This window comes from Silurus meridionalis, chromosome 4 (assembly GCF_014805685.1).
Source record: "Silurus meridionalis isolate SWU-2019-XX chromosome 4, ASM1480568v1, whole genome shotgun sequence".
Lineage (NCBI taxonomy): Eukaryota > Metazoa > Chordata > Actinopteri > Siluriformes > Siluridae > Silurus > Silurus meridionalis.
The window spans coordinates 18,506,581-18,532,022 of NC_060887.1; the positions used below are offsets into that span (position 1 = coordinate 18,506,581).

The following is a 25,442-nucleotide window of genomic DNA, read 5'->3' on the forward strand; positions in this document are numbered from 1 at the left end:
ATTTAAATAATATTTACATTTAGTAAATGATGGAAGTTATTTTCTTGTTATATAGATATATAGATTTTTAGATCTCTAGATTACATTGCATTATTCCAACATGGTTAGCTAAACTCTTTATCCCAGACACAGCTTAACTCTGCTTATGTTACTCAAAAGTTGAATTCATCAGGCATATGTAACTTTAACAGAGGTATTGGGGTCAGTTTTGGGGTAAAGGATGTCAAACTGTTTTCAGTACAATTGTAATGCATCTCAGTGGCACCCCTGTTCCTGTTCAACGAATCAAAGAGTAAAATTAAACCTATACATATTTTAAGCCCTTATAAAACTAGGCTACCATTAATGTGTGTTTCTGTTTAGACTCTGTGCTCAGCAGTCAGATGGATGGATTTATGGCATTGATCAGAGATAAGTCATACCAGTCACTCTTCATCTTGGAGCATACTACAGCCATCTCCTCGCCTGCCACATTCAGCTGCTCTGCAGGCTTTCAGCTGCTCCCAGACTCTGGGTGTGGTAAGCTGACTTTTCTGCCAGTTTTTCGCTAATCATAGGCCTACTCTGGATAATGAATGGGAAATGAGTGATCTGGTCCAAAACTGCCAGTTCTTATATTTATCTGGGTATTTTTATATGGTGGTGTAAATGCCCTGAAAATCCTTTCTGGCTGGATTTATAATGCAGTCCATGCTTACTACTTTTTAGTGTGTCTTTTTAAATTGTACACGACCCCTGTCTTTTTGTAGTGGTATGTCCTGTTGGTTCGTTCTCCAGTGGAGGTCGATGTATTGCATGTCCACAGGGCTCATATCAGCCCGAAGAAGGAAAGGACCTATGCATTTCCTGTACTTTAGGAACCACCACAGCAACACTGGGAGCCTTTAGCCCCTCACATTGTAAGTGAAAGTTAGACATATTCATTGTGACCAGGTAAAGTGTATTTGATTAAACTCAGTCAATAATTCAAACATTTCTCCTAGTGATATACATTTGATTGTATATAAATGTTCAGACATTGCATTTTTTTTTATCTCTGGTGTCAAGGTGTTTCAGAATGTCAGCAGAGTAAGCTTAACTGTACTGAAAAGGGGGACTTCCTTCCAGCCCAAAAGGATTTCATGTCTGGCAAGTGGCTTTGTGTCACTGTAGAAGGGAAGGAACTGTCCTGGACATCGGCAGATGAGCCAATCAGTGCAGAGCAATGCAAAGGTAATGATTTACATCAAGCAGCTAACCTCAAATAAAGGAATGTTTATTATTTATCAGTAAATTAAATATACCGAAGCTTGGATAATGATGCATCCTTGAATTTGGAAATATAATTAAATAAATGCATGTGTATATGTGTGTGTCTGTCTTAATGAACAGTTTTGGAGAAATTCAAGGTTGTTACAATATCATCGCTGTTGCTCGATTCTGTGGATGCTGTGGTGCTGCAATCTATTCCGTCCTCACAGCCACTGGAAACTCAGATTAGAAAATGTGTGCTTGGTAAGTGTGTGTCTTGTGCGTGTAAGTGAGTCTGAGACAGTAAGAATGAGAGAGAGAGAGAGAGAGAGAGAGAGAGAGAGAGAGAGAGAGAGAGAGAGAGAGAATAGGATAATAAGATACATACAAATACATACGTTTTTCAATCATAACATTTTTATTTATTTATTTTTTTTATTACAACAGTGGAATGTTCAAGTGCTGTTATTATAAGCCCAATTACACACTCTAACTGCCTGTGTATTGCCATTTTAATTAATTCCAGAAGCTCTAACTCTTGATTCCACCCACTAACATTCTTAACAATTTATATCTATCAAGGCAACTCCAATTTTATTATTATTATTTTTTACTTTCCTCTTTTTAGACTGTGCTAAAGATGACTCGTGCCAGTACATTGCTGTTTACGACGAAGGAACTCAAACCTACTGTGACCTCTACAGCACACACACAACTAATGTTGAATGCAAGATCTCTCAGGAAGTAATACGTTCACATTTTTCTCACTAACAGCACTGCATTTCTCAGTATAATATCAAGCTATTTTACACAAGGGCACTCGAGTCAAACATATCTCCACACTGAGCACACAAAAAGCATTTACTCTGCACTTTAACTTAAATATTTTCAGTGCCTGTATTTTAACTGCTTCCACTGGAAAAACTATTAAAGCCAAATGGATCTTTCCTAATTTCATGGTCAGGACATTTTCCTCTTAAATCTTTTTTTAGGAAACATTTCTCTAAGCTTTCAGGTTGTTATGTTTAAAAGTATTCCATGCTACTTGTTTATTTTTAACCAAATAGTTACTTTAAGCAGCTTTAAAGGAAACATCTGGAAACAAATGACTGGCTAATCATGTAGCGAATATTTATAAAGAAATGGTCAAATATATGCATATAACTTGTTCTTTCTTTGTTCTTTCTTGAGTGATTCTATAACTGTGATGGACAACATCAAATGCAAGTTCTGTAATCCGCATTGACTTTGTTTCATTTGGCATTGCAGAGAAAAGGCTTTCTGGGAAATGAAGCATCTGATACATTCCAAGCCCTGAGCTGCATGTTGAAAGTCAAAGTTGGGGAGAATCCCAATCTCATAGTGCTTAGAAAGAAAGGTATGATATTGTACAATGATAATTGTTCTAGATTATTATTCTTTTATTATTATTATTATTTGTTTAATTAATATAATAATATAACCTATACACTAAAAGGACAAAGGTTTTGTGGGACACCATAAGATTCGTACATGCTTTTTGAACATCCCATTCCACATTTAGTCTTCATTTGCAGTTATAATAATGGCCACTCCTCTGGGAAGATGTTCTACTAGATTTTGTAATGTGGTTGGGAAAATTTTGCTCATTCCATAAGCACTAGTAAAGAGTTAGTAAAGTCGGGTACTGATACAGCGTGAGATATCTATCAGCGTCAGAGCTCTATTGCAGGCCACTCAAGAACTTTCAGTGCAACCAATGTAAACCATATCTTTATTGATTTGGTTTTGTACACAGGGGCATTGTCATGCTGGAACAGGTTTGAGTCTTCAACTTAAAGTGAATGGAAAATGTTATGCTACTGCATTCAAAGACATTCTATACAGTTGTGTGCCTCCAATTTTGTGGTAACAGTTTGGGGAAGAACCACATTTGGATCACATGTATATGGAAAAGTCAATTGCCCCAAACTTTATATATAGAGCATATTCTTTATGGCATGAGGCAGTATAAGAACATATCTATGCTCTGTGCTTTGTAACGTTGCTTACAGTTAAATTAATTTTGCTCTGTCATTCGCAGTGTACTGTTTTTTTCTTTTTAAGTTATACACTTGCAAAAGTAAATCTCGAGAATCCACTTATATTATATAACTTATATTTCTGAATATAAGGCAATAAGGTGCACCCTTCTTGATTAACTTGAAGAAGGCAGTAATACTAAAGGGGTGGATGAATGGCTGGGATGGTCTTGACTACAATGTAAAGTGTATCAAGAATATTCTTTTTCTCTTGCTTGCCCTATTTCTCCTTTGTTCCATACCAAAGGATATAGATTCAGCACCACCGGAAGGAAGAGCTTTAAGAGACTGGGTTTTCACAAAGTGAATTCTGGAGTATATCATACTCTTGTATTTGATGCACCTAGAGCATCTCTAGATGATGTGCACTACTTCTGTGCAAAGACTTGCAGTGAGGAGAGCTGCTGTGATGGCTTCGTTCTTAACCAAAATGTTCTCAGTGGAGGTCAGTTGTGATTTTAACTGTAACTTTCAAAAAAATATTAATTGTAATGTTCCAGTCTTATAGGTGCCAGAATGTCACTATTAGACTCTTAACAAAGTCTTTTAAAATGTTTTTAGTTTACAGAGAAGATATATATTTAAAAATATTACAAATTCACATTTTGTTAAATTATTTCACATTTGAGAAGTTCTAAATGTTGATCTGCTGATTTCTAGTCACCTTAGACCAGTGGCGGGCCGTGCATTTGGTACCTGGGCCTTCAGTGGGGACTTACCCGACTTAATCCACCTCTTAATACCACCACTATCACGTCGCAATTATAGAAACCATCAATACAATACAAAAACGCAATATAACAACGTGTGGCATTACACAGAGGGAGGCATTTCATTTCATATGAAGGGTGAAAACCATTTTACTAAAGCAAAAAACCCAGTTAAGACAACTCCAAACCTCTACACCACCACTGCACCTGTGCCACCTACATCATCTGGAGCAGTTCAGAATCAATATTTGTCTAATAACATGACAAAAACATTTAAATAAAAAACAATACTCACCAGAGATGCAGACTCATAATTTGCACAGCTCCTCAGAGGCTGTAAGTCAGTGGTACCACTCGTATTCACTGGTCTGGAAGTGGTGAACAAACCCTTTCCCGGGCTGAGACAAGCTAGCTAGCTTCGGGGTTTGCCGACCTCTCCTAGCCTTCTAGCTTTTTTTTTTTTTGGATTTTTAGGTACGTCTGAGACCAAATCAATTTATCTTCCTCCGTAGGCATAAAAAAGTCTAACTTAGATGTGTTAATGTGTGCAAAGCACTACAGATGTGTTTTGCCAGTCAAACTTGGCTGTAACAGTTTCCCTCCGACCAGCTAATCAGGGGACGGAAAAATGCTGACGCTATTCTGGGCCCTGTGAGGCAAATATGATTGGTTAAAGAAACAGAGCTATTCCTTAAGGAGACTTTGGTAAAAAAAAATAAAAAAAATGCCAGCAGTACTGACTTTGAAGGCCCTGGGCAGATTAGATTGACATGGCAGCACATAGAGGCTGAAATCTGATTTGACAAAAAAAAAAATCTAACATCCACATACACTTACTGGAAGCAGTGCAGCCAAGAGAAAATTAAGACAACCCCAAAATTAATAGAATAAACTGTTGGGAATTAATTAATACAATTTAATAGAACAAATACTTAAATTCAGGTTGTAAATGTAGGTCAGTGCTTCTGATAGTGTTTAGGCCAGCAGAGAAGGCTTTACTGGCCCTGACCGCCCGCCACTGCCTTAGACACATTGTACACACATGCATTAGCTGATACAGACAGCAGTTGTTATAATTTGCACAAAGATGTGTCCGTCATTTGAAACAAGTAGAAACAATCTAATACAGGTAAAGCATTGAAGTAGTGTGTCGTTCTGTGTTGGGATTGGCAGGATCTGTGATGTGCGGTCTGCTGAGTTTTCCTGGTGTGCTGCAGTGCTATGATGAAGACTGGGACATAAGCAGCATAGCTTCAGCTAGCCGAACCTGTGGGGCTGGACTCCAATATAACAAACAGCAGAAGCGGTTTACTTTTGAATTTGGTGGACAGAATTTCATAATAAGTAAGACATGAAGTTCACTGTGGAATCTATGTACAAGCTTTTGGGTTTGAGTGTTTTTTAGCATTTATTTTTTTGCATGGTTAATTGTGTAGGTTTATACAAATATATAGGTTAATTATTATCACTTTAAAGACTTTGTTTCTTTAATATTACAGTTTGTTATTTACAGGCTATAAGGGTATAGATATTGTGCCTGTGTTGGAAAATCCTGTGTTGCCTTTAGTTGAGTAGAATTGCTGTCTTTCTTTCAGCTGATTCAGCTTTGCCAGCATCAAGCAAAAACAAAACTGATTACCAAGCCAGTATCATCAGCTTTCAGCGGGTCTACCTCTGGACAGGTACAGAATCAACTTTCCTACAGCATACTTTCTGCAATATCACAAAGTACATACAAAAGACTCGAGCTGACAGTATAATGTACAGCTTGAACACCACAGACTACTGTCTTATTTGCCTTAACAGCTATACTTTTGTCTGCAGAGTCAGATATGAGCACAAGACCAAAGACTGATGGAGCCTGTGGAGGATCAGCACTTCTAGAGGTTTTTAGTCCCACTCTGTCTGGTATGGAATTTTCTAACACTTGTACTTTAGCTAAACTGTTGATTAGATGGCTGACTGGGTCTCCTCTTCTTCTTCTTTCGGCTTCTCCCATTCTGGAGGGCATAAATGTTGTATTATAGAAAGGAATTTGTCAATGTGCTGTTTTTTCTAGTCTTTGATTAACACATTATGACCTTCTAGACTCAGTGAAGGAGAGTTTTGAGGTGCTTAATACCAATGAAATTAAGACTGACTCGATGAAAGAAACACCAAGCCAAAGGTACTGGGTCTTTAAACACCAGTACACTGCTGAAGAGGCTCAGCTCTGGTGTCTTAAACGTAAGCTTGAAATCTTGTTTAACACATAAACACTGTTGAAATCTGTGATGTGATACACTTTTAAATGAAAGAACCAAACATTTCCTTGCCATTGATGTGGTTCCATCCAAGCTATTTTATATGCATATGGTGTACCTTGGATTATATTTGAAATAAATAATTTTCAATTAGATTTCAAAAATTTACTAAACAGTTTGAGAGAGGAAAGATATTACTAAAGGTACAAAATGTGTTACCACTACAGTGACAAGAAAGAATGTGGTACCTTTGTTTCTGAGATTGTGCTGTGTGTTGTGTTTTCAATGTGCATATACATTGCAGGCTGTATGGAGGAGGAGTTTTGTCATGTAACAGATCTGCGAGATGAAGACACTGTGTATTTTACATGCCTGCTGTATCCTGACACAAGAGTCTGTGGAGCTTATGATAAACCTCTGAGGCAGGCCTGCAGTCTGATATTGCCACAGGACCCTCAGACTGCCTACCAAAAGAATGGTGAGCTAAAACACATTCTGACCTGCTACGCTGAGCCACATTTTATCAGTAAGCTACATTTCATGAGTGCTGCTCCTTGTTGCAGAAATGAGAGAGAGAATCAGATGTATGGTATATTAACTGTGCCCTTTAAAAAACCCTTTCCCAATCTGTTTAGATTTAGTTTAGAATCAGAATTGTAATAATTTTACATGGTTCTGGAATAAGCTCTTCCCACAACTCTGTTTTGGCAGAGGTCATAGGAGGCCTTTCTTTTCTGTATACTGATTAGTTTGTTTTGGTGCCTGTTGATCTTAGCAACTGTCCCAGCATTCAAATACTCCTTAGTTTATACAGCTGTGTCTGTTTTGCTCCTGGCCTCAGCAATGAGTGATTAAACTGAGAGAGCTGATCATGTGATATAATTTTTGAGTTATAAATGCATGGGCAGTCTGTACTAATAAGCCCCAGTGAATGCAAGTAGCTAAAGAATCTGGTGAAATCTAGTGTATACATGTGGTTCAATTTGGTTTTGCCAAGATAAAGTAGAACAGAAGAAATTTTTCACATTTCACACAGAAACATAAGTCCTTATGGGAGGGAGGTGGTAGCTCAGTGGTTAAGGCATTGGGCTTTGGATCAGAAGATCACAGGTTCAAATCCCACCACCACCACCAAGCTGCCACTGCTGGGCCCTTGAGCAAAAGCCCTAAAACCCTCCCCTGCTAAGTTGTAAGTCGCTCTGGATAAGGGCGTCTGCCAAATGCCACAAATGTAAATGTAAATGTAAATGTGAAAAAAATCTTCGGTTCTACTTTATCTTGGCAAAACCAGATCACTAACTTACACAAACTTAGACCACACCACATGTATTCCTCAGTTATAACCCTGTTTTACACACACAATATTTTTCTCATTAAATATATAACTTGCATATCAAATTAAACAGAATTCAAAATTCATATACAAATTCATAAAATGAATACAAATTGATCAGTTGTGCTCATGAAAAGCATTCAAAAGTAAACTTGTAAAGTACTTCACCAATTGAAGAAATGATGCTGCAAGTTGGATGTTGAAAAGTTAAGTTTGGTTCCTTTTAAAATTTAAATCAGAGTATGATTAATTATCAACCTGATAAATTAACACCCCCCCTTTAGCTTTTAGTTTGGAGCTAAGTCATGGTAGACCTCATTTTCTGTCTGTCATTTACAGACATCAAAACACTGAATAAAAAATCCTAAATGCAAAGAAATTCCTTGGTTGTTTGAATGTAATTATATAAACAAAATCACAATGTAAAGGCCATCCTTCTCTGTAGAAATTTTTTAAGCATGCAGTATATTCAATGTTGCGTATTGTGTAGTTTCGGTTTGTTTGTGGTTTAAGTTTAGTTTTATAATTATATTAAATGTTGTACTGATATAATGTTGAATGTATATATATATATATATATATATATATATATATATATATATATATATATATATATATATATATATATACACTACATAATATGAGATGTTCTTCCGGGTAAATAATTATTCCTTTGCATTTGTGGGATGTCTTTATTTTGTCTCCAAGGAGAAAAATCTGTAATATTATGGAATGAATTATTGGCAGCCCCACAGTAGTAGAGTTTTCCTTAACATGCTGAGTTCTTTCGGACACCAAGCATATTGATGACGTGGTAGCAGACCTGATTTCTGACATCTGCACTGGACTGTTAAGCTTCTTTAGGCTGTGCTGTCTGGTATCTCTGAAGTCTCTATATCGTGCTATGTCTAAATATCAAGAATATAAACAGAGACAGGTTTTTTTTTAGAACATGGGAATTTATGTTTAAAGATTTGGTTTGGAGAGGATTGAGAGTTGCTAGAACAGAAAGCTATATACATCTTTTTAATTGGGCCATGTTGGGATGTTGTCTTTTTTTCATTGGAATAATACAGATTACATAGAGATATTATTTTGACATATGTGTTTCTATTGACACAGAACCCTGGAGCCTCAGTTAACTGAGTTTAAATGTTAATTAAAATAGCTTCCAGTCTAGGACTGCCAATTATTATGTAGCCCTAAACTCTATTTCATCAACAGTACAAGCATTCTCGTGCTGCTCACATACATACACACACTAAACTCATAATACTGTATAATATATTTTACAGTATGTATCATTCTGATGTCCAACCTTTTTAAACTTCACTATATCTAAGGTTTTCAAAAGAACAGTATTTTTTTTTATACAAGCACTGTTTATTAAATTAATTAATCGGAAGACATTGCCTATTGTATGTAAAAGAACTTGCATGTTGATATTTTAATCACACTATTATGTTGATTTTGACAAATACACATGAAACTGATTCTAGCTTCCTCTCTTTCTAGTCAATCTAACTGGCAGTGTGAAAAGCTTCTACAGCCGTGTGCCTTTTAGAAAGATGGTGTCTTATTCTGTCCGTTACCGTGTTGAGATGATCAACAAGTCCATCACTGAAGGGTAAGTAAGCGATAAATGCACATAACTATAAATCTGTTTATGAAGATGACCATCAAGATTATTGTCTCCTCGAAACCACACGTGTCTCATAATTTTAAAATAGATTTTCATTACATTACTTATAATCAACACCAGTGATGAAAATCAATTTCTAATAAATAATGTTTTATTTTTAATGTCACTGCTATGAACAGGTTTTTTGAATGTGAGAGGCGTTGTGATGAGGATCCTTGCTGTAGAGGAATCGGTTATGTTCAAGACACTGGAGCATCTGGTATAAGCAGCTTTTACAGTGTTTTGTCCCAGTTAATGAATGCATACAGTGTGTTTTGAATAGACAGAATACAATTAAGCACACCACTCTTTTTCTTTCTTTGTCTCTCGTTCTTTCTTGGTTTAGATGCTCAGTGTCTGACTTTGAATAGTTTGGGGATTCAGACATGTGGGGAAAATGGAAGAACTAAATGGAGAGTGCAGGATTGCTCTCCATCTAAAGTAAAGACTGAGGTCCACCCTTTTGGTTGGTATGAGAAGCCAGGTATGTGAATGTATGCAGGCAAAACTGTGTGTTTGCTTTTGTTTGCTTCATTCATACAAGTAGTATCTCACTCCCAACTTGTCACATATGGACACGTTCGTCAGGATCCCTTTGCGTCACTTTTTGACAAACGGGGTACGTAATGGTTGATGTAAAATTTGACCTGTTAGGTAACAGACGGCCCTGAGGTCATATTTATTTAGCTGTCCAACTGATTTTTGATTTTCAAATTCTCTTGCTGTCTGATATCAAAGTGCCGTCTGTGAAACAGCTTTCAGCAACACAATCTCACTCCCAAATAATCCTAACCCTAACACGTTCTCACTAACCATAATCCTAAACCTAACCCTGCATGTTGAAAAATGATGCCAAAGGGGTACCCAGTGTGTCAAAAAGTGACGCCAAGGGATCCTGATGAACGTGTCCATATGTGACGAGTTGGGAGTGAGAATGTGTAGACAAGTATATAAAAGCTTTTAAAATTGTATGCTTCCTCAAAACATTTATATTATTATTGTTGTGACATTTACCTGTATAACAGACAAGGTCATTCTGCACTCTACTGACGCTGTGTATATTTTCAAACTCCCGTGTTTCTAGTCAATCAGTGGACAGAAAGTCCTGGGATTTGTCCTTCCTTTAAACTTCGCTCTCCCTCAAAAGTCGGTAAGAATCGCCATTTTTTCAATAGTTTAAAAGCACTGCATGAGATTGGTACAAATCAGAATTGCACTGTGTGTTAGTTTCACTTCAGTATTACTTACCAGTAGCAGCATTTTTATGACCATCTTTTGTTTTGAGATTTTATATATAACATCTTCCTCAATCACACACTGCAGCTGCATTTGACCCTCAACAAAGTCCCAATATATCAAATTTCTGTGCTTAGTTTATGTTACACGCAATTATAATATAACTACAGTTAATATGAGTATTGCAGAGAGATCGCTTGAGTATTTGTAGCTTATATACAATGTCATTTAAATATACACATTAATCAATCTTAGTACGTAATCAAATAACTAATAGTACTTATTCAACATTCACAAGATCTGTTCATAAGGATTATGATTACCTGTGCCATTACATTGTAGGTATTTACAAGTACATTGCATTCATTTTAACACTGTTATTTAAGCTCATTTTGTTCACTGTCAAAGTATTATACATTATATTGTAGTTACCTTTAAAATAAGTGTACATTTTCTGAATAAATAGTCTGCAGTATTCAAAAATTATGGAATGTTTGACATTTCTTTTGAGTTATAAAATTGTTTGACTTTTTGCAGTAAAAGTAACTTTATAATGTAGATAACTACGTACACTCTCATACAATAGTAAACTAGCAATTTATGCAAATGATGACCAATAGCCTATCTGTACTAAAATACATGTGTACTTGTAGCACATTCAGATATTCTACTATAATCCATGTTATATATAGTATGGAAATATGTTAATGTATATTATTATTCACAGTTAATTTGAAAAACTGGAGACTGCTGGATGACTTGAATGTTGTGGTAGACCCGTCGATGTCTGCATTCGACATCATTCATTTTAGCAGAGATATTGCTGATGACCTGGAGAAAGTCCGTGACTGGTGTCTGGCTGGTGAGACTCCTTACATTAAATACAAACACATACAAACAACTCCGGTAATCAGCAAATATATATATGTGTGTGTGTTATCTCTGCAGCATGTGAGGAAAAAGAATCCTGTTCAGCTGTGTCTTTGGCCAGTAAAGAGTCAGCAGTGAGGTGTGTGATGTACCCAGACACTCATACCTGCCTACCAGCCTCCAGTGGTCAGCACTGTGTCCTCCTCACTAAGGAACCTGCCCAGTATGTATACTTAAGAACTGGTGAGTATAATGTTCTGGGAAACATGGCTAATAACAGTTGACAATATACAACTCTACAGATATCAAAGAATGGATATATTCTGAGAGATATTTTTAGAAACATCCTTTACAGTACAATGTTATGTTTAAGTCCTAAGGCAACAGTTAACCTCGGTGTCTATCCCTGGCCATGGAACACTCCTTGGTAAAAATGAGATCAAGTTAATTGGCACTGACAGCAAGAGCGTGACTTATTTCCTGGGTGTTCCTTATGCGAGTCCACCAACTGGTGAAATGCGTTTCACGCCACCAAAGCCAGCTGATTGGACAGTCACCTGGAATGCCACATTTGCTCGGTGTGTGTTTTCTCTTGTTTCTTCATGCTGTATATGGATTTGAGTTGCATTCACATAGTGATAATTTAATACTGAAACTGAAAAACGCAACCCCAGAGTTATGCAATATTTAAATAGGTGAAAGGAGGTTCAGCTTGCGCACATTTAGGAGACACTGTGCATCACAAAGATTATATTATACTTAATGTGAATTATGACAATAACAGATCAGAGCTTTGTTAGCTTAATCAAGCAAACTGTCTGCGTAGTGTAGAGCATAGTTTACAAGCATGGCAATAAAAAGGATACATTCCATGTGCATAATTTGATTTCATCTGATCTAAGATATACTGACATTAATGTCAGCAAACAATATAAAAACTATTCAAACAATGAAGCTAGGAATATTTAACTAGCAATATGCCAGACTTCTCTTTAGACTGCAGTACTTTGCATCTCCTCATTGATAGATCATTATCTTTTGGTTTTGTTTGTGAATTCTTTCCAGTTTTTATATATCAGATACCTTTAGGCAGCAAAAGTAAAAATGCTCTTTTCATCATAATCATTTCTTTTCCTGAATTTTCATGCTTAAAGGCAAGAAAAAGGCTCATGTTTAAGTGTGGCAGTCTCTACTTCCCTCAAGAAAAATCTGTCTGTCTCTGAGGCATGAACTATGTGATTTGCATAATCTGAATGTGCATCTTGAAAATCATTCTGAGCTCTTTTTTTTACTTAAGCTGCTGCACTGTGTATATGGCCCTGGATGTGTTGTTTTGCAGTTTCTTGTTTGCACTTTTCATGTGGGTGTAATTGTTGTAAATGTTTCAGGCCCACTTGCCTTCAGCCTGGTGACACTGATAAATCCAGCTCCAGTGAGGACTGCCTGTACCTCAATGTATTTGTACCCAGCAGTGTGGTAGGTCCTGATGCCCCCCCATTCCCATTACACACACACACACACACACACACACACACACACACACACACACACACACACACACACACACACACAGGTATATTTACATGCACCCGTTTCCATCAATTTGAACAAATATATACAAATTGAAGATAAGAACTGTTTATATGTCCCCTAAACCTTGCAATCCATTTCTGATATTTATTTATACATTTATTTTGCACAAAATCTCAGATGAATTAAGGTGTTAACCTTAAGGAGTTTCACTCTGACTGAGCTACAAATCTGTGTGTGTGTGTGTGTGTGTGTGTGTGTGTGTGTGTGTGTATGTGTATGTGTGTGTGTGTGTGTGTGTGTGTGTGTGCTATAGAAGCAGCCAGCTCCAGTCCTAGTGTTCTTCCATAATGATGGCTCCACTTTCCTAGATGGCTCTTATCTTGCTGCTGTAGGAAACATCATCGTTGTGACGGCAAACTTTAGAGTGGCTGCTTTCGGATTCCTTACCACAGGTACTGTACACTCCAGCAACACTTTTTTTAATTATATAGCTTTATTTTTTATTATTTGTGTTTTATTACATAGTAAGAAGCTAGTCTGTTCCAGACAACACTAACTTTCTGTCTTTTCAAGAATGCAATGTTTTAAGTGCAAATTTCAGTGTGGATTATTATGTAATACTACAATACTGACAATATAATGACAACCAATATATGAACAAATCTGAATGTTAATGAATGAACGTTAAATATGGTATCTATCTAGTTACAGATTACAGGATTGGGGATTATAAAAACATGGTTGCATTATTACAGGTTCCAGTAGTCTTCCTGAGAACTACGGGCTGCAGGACCAGGCAGCGGTACTAAGATGGGTACAGGCGAACATTGCACTCTTTGGAGGAAACCCCTCTAGAGTGACAGTGGGAGCAGATAGGAACGGTGCAGACATTGCCAGCCTTCATCTGTCTTCATCATTATCCTCATCTCTGTTCCACCAGGCTTTGCTTATGGTAAGAGTCATTAGAGGATAGTGCACAAGAATAAGGATAAAACTTTGAAAATAGAAAATAAACTTATTCCTTATCATCTGTGCCTCTGGGTTTATAGGTTTTAAGTTAAAACAATTTTAGTATTCCTCCTCTTCATCATCTTCCTCTGTAACCATACTGTACTCTTGTTTCCTTGGAAATGTATTGATGGATTTCCACTTCTTCCCCTTCCAACTATGCCTTTTTTTCTCTTGCACTCCCGCCAGAGAGAGATAGGATGATACACTGTCTTGCACTCCGGCACTGAAGTAAGATTCCCATTGTGCAGAGGAGGCGGTGATGTTCTGCTGGTCAAGCTCCATTCTTAAAAGAGATTAATACATATGGACATTTAGCATAAAATCACTGGCATGTATTTCATTGAAGATTGGTTGTGATACGATGGGTTCACTGAGTAAACAAAGTGGCCAAACAATGATTCGTAGATAATTGTACTACAATTCCGACTTTAAATTGTCTAAAGCTCAAATGAGTAATAGACGTAATTGACATAATTTTCCAACAACAGCCCATCTTAGCTAATGATCAAGTTAAGAGAGTCTTGTACCTGCGCACTGCTGTCTGGTTAACGTTGTGAGATCTCACTATAGAAGACTGAGAGATGCGTACTGGTTCAGGGGCTGCCAGGCAAGGGCCAGTAAGAATACAACACAAACCATCTGCTATGTCTATGTATGAGGAAGAAAAAAACAAACCCATCCATTTATTAAAATGCAACTACACGATTTTTACTTTAGTTTTTGTTCATGATTGTATCATTTTGTCAGCATTACCAGAATAGTGGTTGACCAGGTCCTCTAGGCATTGGAATGTTAGACGTGGAGAGATGAAGTACCAGTTGTTTGGCAGACGGAGAATCCGGTAATGCATTATAGATCTGTGGCGCACAGACAAGCTATACACACCTGCAGGACCAAGGCAAAGTATTCACTTTACATGCTCAAAAGCCTAAATTAGCAAGCTGCAGACACTTTACCACATAAAATCTTTTCACCTCTTCGGCTCTCTCTGATCATGAAAGACCCAACACGATTTCCAGGCAGCTGAAGCAGCTCCTCTGCTTTTTGTCTTGCAACACCTTCAAACAGCCACCTGAATACAATAGGGAGGAAGTGTTAGTATATATTTTATATATATATATATATATATATATATATATATATATATATATATATATAGTCCTTCATACTGAATAGAAAGTGTGATAAGAAAACAGAAATAGTAGCAGAAATATTAAAAAGGAAAATAATGCATTGCTGTAAAGATATTGTAATGCATATATACATTAAAATAAAATAATCCTAGAGCCAATAATTTAAAATTAGTTTCCTATAAAAAAATTTTTTAAAGTTCTTGTTAAAAAACCAACTCATAAAATCTAAAGTGAGAGCAATAACAAAGTGAACAAAACAAATGATATGAGAGTAAATTAAATGATTAACTGGCACCATACTAAAGTTTCCACATTTTCTATATTTTATTTTTCATATTATTAATAGACATTTGTTTAATAGTATAATGGCTCCTAAATGCAGTGATCTTACATATTATAACATGAACTCAGGTCTTAATTAGTCATCATCACCATTCATTAAATTTCACTCACCCATGGTAAACCTTAGCTACATGGCAGCGTGGGATGTAGTTTTCCGCTTTAGTCTGAAGAGAGTAAACCTTCACCCAGTAACCCTCACTGGGAGAAGAAGAACAGAAAGGGTGAATAAATGTCATTGCCTTCGGGGTAAACACTTAAAATGTATATTTTAAGGCTTTTCAGCAACACAAACACTGAAAACCTTCTTTAAAAGGGTCCTCTAAAGGGTCATATAAATACAAAGAGTTGGCTTATAATGCCCCATGTTATAACCTCCTATAGAACCCACCGATGACTGGTTACTACAATAAACAATAAATTTCAGCTTTGGAAATTGGGAAATATTTAAAATAATATATCCACAGAAGGGCTTTATGGGGTTATAAAGTAAATGTTATAAAAAAATACAACAATTCAATGGCTGATGAAAAGTAATGCAATAATTAAGGAAAACTGAATAAAATTGCCAAATTAAAGGTCTGTCAACAATCATGTGCAAAAGTAAAAATAAAAATGAAGTGAAATCAGCTGTCATGTGGGATGCATAAACTTCCTGCAAAAGTGATGTGGTAAGCAGTGTTAAGCCTTAGCTTTAGCTGAGCAATCGACATAACACAAGCCTTTGATATTGTTTAGTATTACCATGGGTTAGTATAATTATTAATTAAAAAATAAATAATACTTAAAATAAATAATAATAAAATAAGTAAATAAAGTATATAAAATACATCATATAAAATAAATAATAATAATAAAATCAATAAAAACTATTTATTATTTAGCCTAATTTAAACACTGCTTAATTTAGTCACAAATTTTTGGATTAATTATAAAATAAGATTTAGATTATTGTACAAACACTTGGCCTGCCGCATCAAATTAAAATCGACTGCAATAAAAAAATAAGTTGAACCATCAGCAGGTCAATTTCATGCTACTTGTGTTCAATTAAAAAGCACTTTAGAGATAACAGCTTGTAAAAAAACAGCTTTTACACTTTTATAAAGAAAAAAAAAACTAAAACAGACTGCGTCAAAGATATTTGGATGGATTTGAATGGACTGACGTAAAAGGTGGCCCATCATGCATGGAAAATCTAAATCTGAAAAGATTATGCAAATAAGAGTCAGTAGACCATATTAACTAAACATTATTTTATCCAGACTCTATCAGTGTAGCGGCTTACTTTGTTTTAACAATATGCAGTATGTTAAAGAAAATATATTGTATTATTAATGTAATATATATTATTTAATTATTATTTGATGCCAGGAAATCTAAAAAAAAAATAGCATAAAATGACAAAAAATAGATGATCAGTCTGCATTTGTGTTACGACCATTTTGTTATGATCGCACTTTAAAAAGAACATGTTAAAGAAATTCACTCCATTTTGCAGAGCGTTCTTTTACACATGAACAGTTGTGAAAGATGCTAAAGATAGTTGTGAGAGTACTCACTCTGATACGAGTCTTAGCCAGTCTCCTGTCCTGAACAGGGGCTCGCAAATTGTAGGGGGAGGATAGTCATTCAACACCACTGCTGGCTCCTTATCACATACTGTTAGACAAGAAACATACTTTAAGCACATCAGTGAGAAAAAGCATTTTAAATTCTATAAAAAAACTTGTGTGTTGAATGCATTGTTATGTTAGGTGTTGTGTTATGATGCTTTGTTGAGGGATCTGTTATTTTGATTTCATTTTTTTGTTTTGAATGTAATGATAGTTTAATTACTTATTGGGTAGTATCAGAATGCAGTATGTTTGTTTAAGCTAAACATAATTACATTTTCACCTTATTTATTGTAGAAATATAATTTGTCATACAAAACACTTTTATGTGTATATGTATTTTCTGTCCGTAATTCCATTTGTATTATAGATTTAATTATAATTTACTAATTGTCTAGCCTTGTGATGGACAAGTGTAGTACAGTGATAGACAGTATTAAATATTTAAATTTTTTATTTTAAGTATTTTTTAAGTATTTTTCTTACTTTACTACATTTGAATGCGTAATATATAACCTTTTATTTAAACGACTGAATTCATTAAATTGCATTAAATGAGAGTTATTATATTATATTGTTTTTAATAACTATTTTCATAAACATTAGAACACTCAATAATCATCTTACCTCTTGATGGGAGATTGGCAGAAGTTGTAGTTTGTATGAAGTCCTCTCTAGACTTCAGTATCGCCTGCACATTACCCATTAATCAAACTGATTTCCAAATGCGGCAGTTAACCAGGATTCAGAATATCCATGCAGTTGCTATCTTTTATTCAACCTTTGAAAATAGGTTTTACTAACATGTCTATAGTCCAGCACTCGGTGCTGCTGCTTGGCTATTTGTACAGCTAAAAGAAGAGTTGACTGCGACTGTAGTCGATTAGAATGGGGAAGCTGCTCACCACATTTTCCACTCTAGCAATGTACAAAATAGGAAGTGTTGATAAAGCTGTCAGAAGTATGCAAATTCACACATGCATTGCTGGTAAAAAAACAACTATAAATAGGTGATAAAATAATTAGAAATAACCAAAACCTTCTGTGAACATTTTTGCCTTTATTTAGCATAAATATAAAATCAATGTTATGATAAATGTTTTAATATATAATGAAATGACCCATCCAAACATCCAAACATTGCTTTAAAACATATGTATAATCGAAATCTGGTGTAGTAAAATGGCATCTCTGTGTATGTATTCTTTTAGGGTGGCTCAGCATTTTCCCCAGCTACAGTTATGAGCAAGCAGAAAGCTCAGGAGCAGGCTGTATCTCTGGGTTTCGAGCTTGATTGCTTGTCATTAGATCCTGCACAACTACTGATCTGCTTGAGACAAAAATCTGCTGAGAGCATCAACGCAGCACAGACCAAGGTCACTTACCTGTTCTAACACTTTAAATACAGGACTTACTAATCTTAATGTCCTAGCTACATCTTATTTGATGCAAATTATGACCATTATCTTTATTCTTTACCCTCATTTTGAATTTAATAATTGACATTTGTGTGTGTGTGTGTGTGTAGTTATTGGCAGTGAGTGGACCCTTGCAGGCCTGGTCTCCAGTGGTGGATGGTGTGGTGGTTAGAGAACAGCCATCAGCAGCCCTGAGCTCTGGACGCTTCCATAGAGTGCCACTAATGCTGGGCTCTTCTGCAGAGGATGGTCTGATCAGCCGAGCTAAAAACATCAAGGTCAGAGCAGGCAGGATTTGATCACATCAGTGCAGTACCCAGTGGTGTACAGAATGTAGTATTTTTATTGCATTACTGTACTTTAAAGCATCTGTAATTTATAGAGTATTTGCATTTTGGGAAACTTTTACTTCATTACATTTGAATGCATAATTTCTGTTTACTTCACAAGAGCTCAGAAAAGCATGCTTCCTTTTTTACTAAGGACTAAATACATGAAATTAAATAAGCTGCAGTTTCTCATTGTATATATATATATATATATATATATATATATATATATATATATATATATATATATATATATATATATATATATATATAGGGAAAAGGGCCAGCAGAACAGACTTTGAAGGCCCTGGGCAGATTAGATTAACATGGCAGCACATTGAGGATGAAATCTGATTGGACAAAAATCTAACATCCACAGCCAAGAGAAACGCTACAAAATGAATAAACTGTTGGGAATAAATTAATACATTTTCATGGAACAGATATTAGAAGTTAGGTTGTAAATGTAGGTCAGTGCTTCTGATATTGTTTAGGCCAGCAGAGAAGGTTCTGCTGGCCCTGACCGCCCGCCACTGATATATACATATATATATATATATATATATATATATATATATATATATATATATATATATATATATATATACATAGATGAAAATGTAGTACTCATAGATCAATACTTTTACTTGTAACTGTAAACTAGGATTATAATATTTTTATTATTTATGGGGAGATTTGTAATTTTACTCAAGTACAGAAATTATGTACTTTGTATACCACTGAAAGTACAATGTGATGCTTTTATGTATTTACATTATATTGTGAAAAACTATACCTTCCTCTGTCTATTGCATGACTAGAACTTTGAGCAGCTTCAGGGAAGAGCAGACAGTAAAACTGCTTTCTATGAAGCATTGTCCAATTCTCTGGGAGGAGATGAAGCCAACGAGTTTGTGAAAGAAGCAGCTACTTGGTTCTATTCTCTGCAACACTTTCCAACTCCCTCTGGCTACAGTGTCTTCTCCCGTGCTCTGGAGAATGCGACAAGGTGAGAATTCAGACAAGTCTCACAGTGACATCAGGATAGAATTCAGTTGTATCATGAAATGGGGAAGTTCAGTGAATATTGTATACATTATAGACTTTATAACAGATACTTATAACAGAGACTTACTTATTCTATTTTAAAGCTGGTGTCTATTAGATTCAATTCAGAGGATGACACAAGAGGATTGACAGTCGTGTCATGTGCATTACATGCCCAAAATATCAGTGAAGCCACTGGTGTACTAGTAGTAGTAGTATCTGGTTTGGGGGTTTGGAACACATACAAGGGTTGTTATCAGCTAAAGATGTATTCATTTCCTCAGTATTACTAAAATTGTGTCTCAGATGAAATGAAGTATGCATCCAAAAATAATCCAAAACAATCCATGCAGTTAAAGCTGTGTGTTGTTGGCTTTCTGGAGAACATGAAGCTCCCTAAACAACTTTTTGTGATACTTGTGAGATGCCAACACTTCAACACTTTGGTGAGAAGGGTGTATTTTTATGGTTTTAACGGAAGGAACTTGCCACGCTGAGTCTGACTGAAATAAACTAAGTGTGAGTGAAGTTTGACTTCATCATTTGTGAGGTTATTCAGCTATTAATAGAGACAGATATGTTTATAAAGTTGGGTTTTGTGGTTTTTCATTGCGTGACTGTGTGCCTGTGTGACTTTTGGGACACCCTGTGGATTTTAGTAACTGCTCATACATTACATTTTTATTTTGAATCAGTAAACTGAAAGCTATTGTTATGTGAAAGATGGAAAGTCAGGGTGTGACTTTGCTGCCCTATTCCGCCCACATAATAACTAGTGTTGGATATAGCATGAACTACGACTGAACCACACATACTGAAGTGCACAGTGTAGCAACCAGCAGCACCACAGTGTTTGTTCTTGTAATTCTAACAGACACTGCATATAGCTATGAGGTGATATTATAATTTGTACTCTAGTTAACTGTGATATTTTAACTCACGTAAAGAGTATTCATGTCTTTGACACATTTATGTCAAATATTTAGCAGAACCTTAATTTTAAACTGGAACCGAATAAATATTTATATCTGCTTTGTTGATTATTGTTCTTTTTTGAGTCAGAACACACAATTTTGAACTTTTGAAACCTGTTTTAAAAATCACTTTTTATCATTCCTTTTTACCAGATGTGGTGCAAAAACTAGATCAGACTGAGCACTTATTTAATCCTACAGATCCCTTTTTTGGCCATTATTACATGTTAAATAAGGCAGTGCCACTGTTCACTGGAATAAATAAGTGAAGTGTACTGTATAGAAACAAAAAATAAATAAATATATATATATATATATATATATATATATATATATATATATATATATATATATATCTAGTGCAATCTATTAGATATATTTTTTTTTACACTCACAAATTTGCTTCAAGAACGAAGCGGATGCAGGCTGTGAACCTGAATCTTTATTAAGTTGTTTTAGTCCCTCTCCCTTGCGTGCTTCCACAAACAGGAAGCTAACTTATTATCATTAACCAACAAATCGTGTCTTTTCCACTCACCCTACATTCTTCTTTGGTCTTATTTGTGTGCACACGCAAACACACACTGGCAGACAGAATGGGAAAACAGGGACAAACATAAATACATGATGGTAAGCAGGGTTTAAGAGAGCTGTATCAGCTCAGATCATGTCAAAAATCTAATCAACTCAGTTTATGTGAAAAGACTCTAATGTTACTCTTAGCACACCAAACTATTAATAGAGTGATATTAATTCATTTAAGATTGATTGATATCTATTAAAATTATCATTCGCCCAAAAACTTATTTTCAACTACAAATGAGGCCACGGGTGCTGTGGCAAGTTAGACTCAGAAGTTTCCTTCATCATTTATTCCTCTAAAAATGTTCTGCATGCTGTTGAACTGATGCTGACACTGTATGTTCATGCTAAATAGTTACCACCACTCGTGTACTTCCATGCATGTCAAGGACACCAGGACTGGAGAAAACCAAACACTGAAATGACAACCTCAGTCAAGCAGCTGTCATCAGTTTTCCTTAGCGTTGTCTTATTTGAGCATTATAAATAGCATGTACTATTTATTTTGTATGTTGCCTGTTTATCACAGGAAGGATAGGAATCTGAGACTTGAATATGTTTGTATGCTCTTGACTAATGTTTTCCACCACAGAGACTTATTCATCACCTGCCCTTCTGTTGAGATGGCCAACTTCTGGGCCTCCAGCACTCGCTCTGCAGTTTACATGTACCACCTGCCCCAAGACATGTCACACACAAGGTACTGCATAATACCATCACTGGTCTATATAAATCTTAGTAGAGATTGCTTACTATTCATGGAAAGGTACAACAATGATCAGTATGTAGTGTAAGAAAGATGTGTTTGGGATTTGAAGCAGAAGCTTAAGCGAGAAATGGAATGATGGGGATATTTTATGGACAATTAGATATCACTAATATTTAAAATCTTGTATGCTAGATTTACTAAAGATTTTGTGCCAGTCATTTTGTTCACAGACTCAGTAAACAAGGTTTACAGTATTGGTGAACCCACAGGACTACCTGTTGTACTCATTAATTTCCAGTGACCACATTTACAAAACTTGGTTTAACTCATTTAAATAACTTTATTTTCTTTCTTTTATGTAAAACTCTTGATTTATTAATTAAATGTCTAGCTGCATTTAATTTACTTGCAAAACTTTGATTTAATAAAAATGGACGCAACGTTGGACGCAAAGACGCTGAATTAGTTTTCTCTTTTAAAAAAGATTTTTTACTTATTTTACATTTTTTCTTCTAAAACAGTGCTGATGTTTCATCTCCCCTGGATGTGCAGTATGTGTTTGGATTGCCACATGTTCCAGAAACACGAGAACTCTTCACTTCGACAGAGAGAACTCTTTCACTGCAGATCATGAGCTACATGGCTAACTTTATTAAATCTGGGTACATTTCATAGCTTCTATTTATGTGCCTTATTCTTGACCATGTGGCTTGTGCCTATTTATATTACTTGTGCCTCTCTTTCTCTGTGCAGAAACCCCAACGTTCCTCTCTCCGTGTCTGGAGTATCTTTCAGTGAGCTTATGCCTCCCTGGCCACAGTTCCTGCCCCACCCGAATGGACAGAACTATAAGGAGCTGTCTCCAACCCTTAGTAACCACAAGAGCCTTCAGGCACTCCAGTGCTCTTTCTGGTCCCAATACGTGCCAGTTCTGAGCTCCTCTACAGGTCAGTGATCTGTACTGTGGGTAAGCTGTTCAGGGTGTCTTCACTTGACCTTAAATACCAGCAGGGCACATAAAGCCTTGTTGCATTCAAATGTCAGATTATCTTGATTTTCATTTTTTATGGTGTTTCATCACCTTTATGACTCTTTCACTTTCAGGAAAACTCTTGTCCAAGAATTTGGATGGAATGAATAAACCATCTGAAGCTCCAAAGCCAGAGCCTTTTTCAGATTTTAGCTCTTTGGTGAATCAAACCAAACCCAAGTCTGAGAAGGATGCTTATAGTTGAACTGTCTAAAATTTGATTTGCAAATTTGGTTCAAGACTATTTCATTTTTAACCACAATCATATTTTTTTCTGGAGTTCTGTGTATATTTGAGTGATGTCATGGTGTTCCATTATTATTGATTTAAACAATAAAGATGCGTTATAAAAACAAATCAATCTCATTGTTTTCTTTTACTGCTCTTACAGATGCATTTATAGTCTCAGCTTTATCAATTAATAGTAGCTGTAAAGTACATTTAATTAAAAAATGCTAAAAAACATACAAACAATTGTATTCATTACTTTGTCACTTTGTACAGGGAGGTATTAAAGTTTCCATTCCATGGCAAATGAACAAAAGTTTTTCCAAGCTATACATTATTGCTTCAGAACTTCGTCTGCTGGGTTTTCTGGTTCAACCATCTGCACACTATCATTTGCCTTTAACGTAGAAACCAGTCCATGCAATTCTTTATATCATGGAATGTTAGGATATGACAGTTTAATGGCGCAAATTAATACTTATAGAGTTTCCCAGTACAGGTTGTCTAAGCTACCAGATTTCATGCAGTCAGTTATCTTCAGTGAATGTTTTATCCTGCAAAAGTGATTCAGAAACACTACCCACAAATCAGTCATGAAAATTAGATTGTAAAGATATGACTATATCACTGTCATAACCCTATAAATGTGAGGCAACTGGGGAGAAAGTAGGCATAAGAAATGTCTTTTTTTATTATTATTTTTTTATTTCATTTATATACCTGACAAGAAAATTGTCAACGAAGTTCTCATTGACAAAGCTCTTGTTCAGGCTTTTTGCGCAGCACAATGACACGTTGCATATACACGTTGCTCTAACACATGTCTGAGGTCTGTATGCTGTGATAAATTAATTAAATATGATTCTGACTTCAAGATTGTAGCTAATATTTTTCTTTAGATATGTTACATGGTTTTACTCATTTGCATATAAAACAGTAGCTTATAAATTGCCAGAAATTACATCATCTAGATTTTCTGAAATTGAATAGCAATGTGGCAAATGTTAAACAAAACTAAAGTCAAACAAAAATGTAGTCTGTTTTAAGGGGGTACTCTATAACCCCTGGGTGTAATAAAATTGTAGATCCTCTCTAACCACTGCTTATCCTGATTTCTCACACTCATTTATGTCACTGGACTGAAAAGTACTAGACTGGTGGCAGAAATACCTAAAATATGCCCCTCCATTTTACTAAAAACCTGGTATGTGTTCATTAGAACAATAAGGTAATTAGAATCCTACTGTAAACTTATGGAAAACAAATAGCTGAATAGTCATCAAAGGGTTAATAGTTTCCACATTCTATAAAATGTTGTCTACCTGGGGGTAAATTCTTTGTCAGCATTTTGTCATATAAACAAAATGAACCTGACAGGGACGAACTCTCTTTTCAACAAAAAAAAAAAGAACGAAGAGAAATTAAAAAAAACAAGGAACCCTCCTTCTAAATAAAATTAAAAAGAAAAGCTAGTTACAGTTTTACCTATGGTTTATAGTGTGTATTTATATAGTTAGTTTTAACACCTCTGAGATAGATTGCAATACTATATATAGTTTGTGTTATCTTAAAAATAAGTAACAACCATCTAATTTAGCTGTTAGCTAAAAAAAACAGTAAAGATGTAGATGTAATATGTTTTTAGATTAACAGTCAAAAGTTTGGACACACCTTCTCCTTCAGTTGTTTTTCTTTATTTTTATAGTTGTTTACTTTGTACATTAATACTAAAGACATCCAAACTATGAAATAACATGCATGAAATTGTGTGGTAAACAAAAAAATCTTAAACAACCTAGAATATATTTTATATTTTAGACTGTCCAAAGCAGCAACATTTAGCTTGATGACAGCTTGGCAAACACAAGGCATTCTCTCATATTCACAAAGTAGTCTCCTGGAATGGTTTTCAATTCACAGGAGGGTGTTGCCAATAGTTAATTTCAGACATTTCTTGCCTTTTTAATGTGCTTTAGACCATCAGTTGTCTTGTGCAGAGGAAAGGGTGAGTACAGAGTCAATAACCCTATTTATGCTACTACAACTCCTGAACAAATCCATATTATAGCAAGAAACATTTACTTAAATAAAGCGAAAAGACATTTAATTTAAATTCATTTCATTTCATTT

General features: G+C 35.5%; 2 protein-coding genes across 2 annotated transcripts in view; one reads left to right on the forward strand and one right to left on the reverse strand.

Moving 5' to 3' along the window:
• Positions 1 to 23,399, forward strand: part of tg (thyroglobulin) — a 34,026-nt gene extending 10,627 nt beyond the window's left edge. Inside the window, exons 20-48 of the mRNA XM_046846091.1 lie at positions 364 to 519; positions 750 to 899; positions 1,048 to 1,212; positions 1,372 to 1,494; positions 1,859 to 1,974; positions 2,500 to 2,608; positions 3,538 to 3,735; positions 5,174 to 5,344; positions 5,596 to 5,682; positions 5,825 to 5,908; positions 6,089 to 6,226; positions 6,548 to 6,721; positions 9,092 to 9,203; positions 9,398 to 9,483; positions 9,604 to 9,741; positions 10,342 to 10,407; positions 11,221 to 11,355; positions 11,442 to 11,610; positions 11,744 to 11,941; positions 12,752 to 12,839; positions 13,210 to 13,348; positions 13,652 to 13,848; positions 18,207 to 18,371; positions 18,524 to 18,691; positions 19,564 to 19,751; positions 21,938 to 22,045; positions 22,576 to 22,716; positions 22,808 to 23,001; positions 23,159 to 23,399. Coding sequence (XP_046702047.1) covers positions 364 to 519; positions 750 to 899; positions 1,048 to 1,212; positions 1,372 to 1,494; positions 1,859 to 1,974; positions 2,500 to 2,608; positions 3,538 to 3,735; positions 5,174 to 5,344; positions 5,596 to 5,682; positions 5,825 to 5,908; positions 6,089 to 6,226; positions 6,548 to 6,721; positions 9,092 to 9,203; positions 9,398 to 9,483; positions 9,604 to 9,741; positions 10,342 to 10,407; positions 11,221 to 11,355; positions 11,442 to 11,610; positions 11,744 to 11,941; positions 12,752 to 12,839; positions 13,210 to 13,348; positions 13,652 to 13,848; positions 18,207 to 18,371; positions 18,524 to 18,691; positions 19,564 to 19,751; positions 21,938 to 22,045; positions 22,576 to 22,716; positions 22,808 to 23,001; positions 23,159 to 23,289 — 4,094 coding nt within the window. The 3' untranslated portion in view covers positions 23,290 to 23,399. The remainder of the gene's footprint in view (positions 1 to 363; positions 520 to 749; positions 900 to 1,047; positions 1,213 to 1,371; positions 1,495 to 1,858; positions 1,975 to 2,499; positions 2,609 to 3,537; positions 3,736 to 5,173; positions 5,345 to 5,595; positions 5,683 to 5,824; positions 5,909 to 6,088; positions 6,227 to 6,547; positions 6,722 to 9,091; positions 9,204 to 9,397; positions 9,484 to 9,603; positions 9,742 to 10,341; positions 10,408 to 11,220; positions 11,356 to 11,441; positions 11,611 to 11,743; positions 11,942 to 12,751; positions 12,840 to 13,209; positions 13,349 to 13,651; positions 13,849 to 18,206; positions 18,372 to 18,523; positions 18,692 to 19,563; positions 19,752 to 21,937; positions 22,046 to 22,575; positions 22,717 to 22,807; positions 23,002 to 23,158) is intronic.
• On the reverse strand, positions 13,829 to 17,893 carry LOC124385103 (src-like-adapter). The gene is made up of 7 exons (XM_046848216.1): positions 17,623 to 17,893; positions 16,942 to 17,041; positions 15,494 to 15,580; positions 14,882 to 14,979; positions 14,661 to 14,792; positions 14,435 to 14,555; positions 13,829 to 14,190 (listed from the first exon to the last, which is right to left on the reverse strand). The coding sequence occupies exons 1-7, from the start codon at positions 17,699 to 17,701 to the stop codon at positions 13,965 to 13,967; spliced, it is 843 nt and encodes a 280-aa protein (XP_046704172.1). The 5' UTR covers positions 17,702 to 17,893; the 3' UTR covers positions 13,829 to 13,964.
• Positions 23,400 to 25,442: the final 2,043 nt, after the last annotated feature.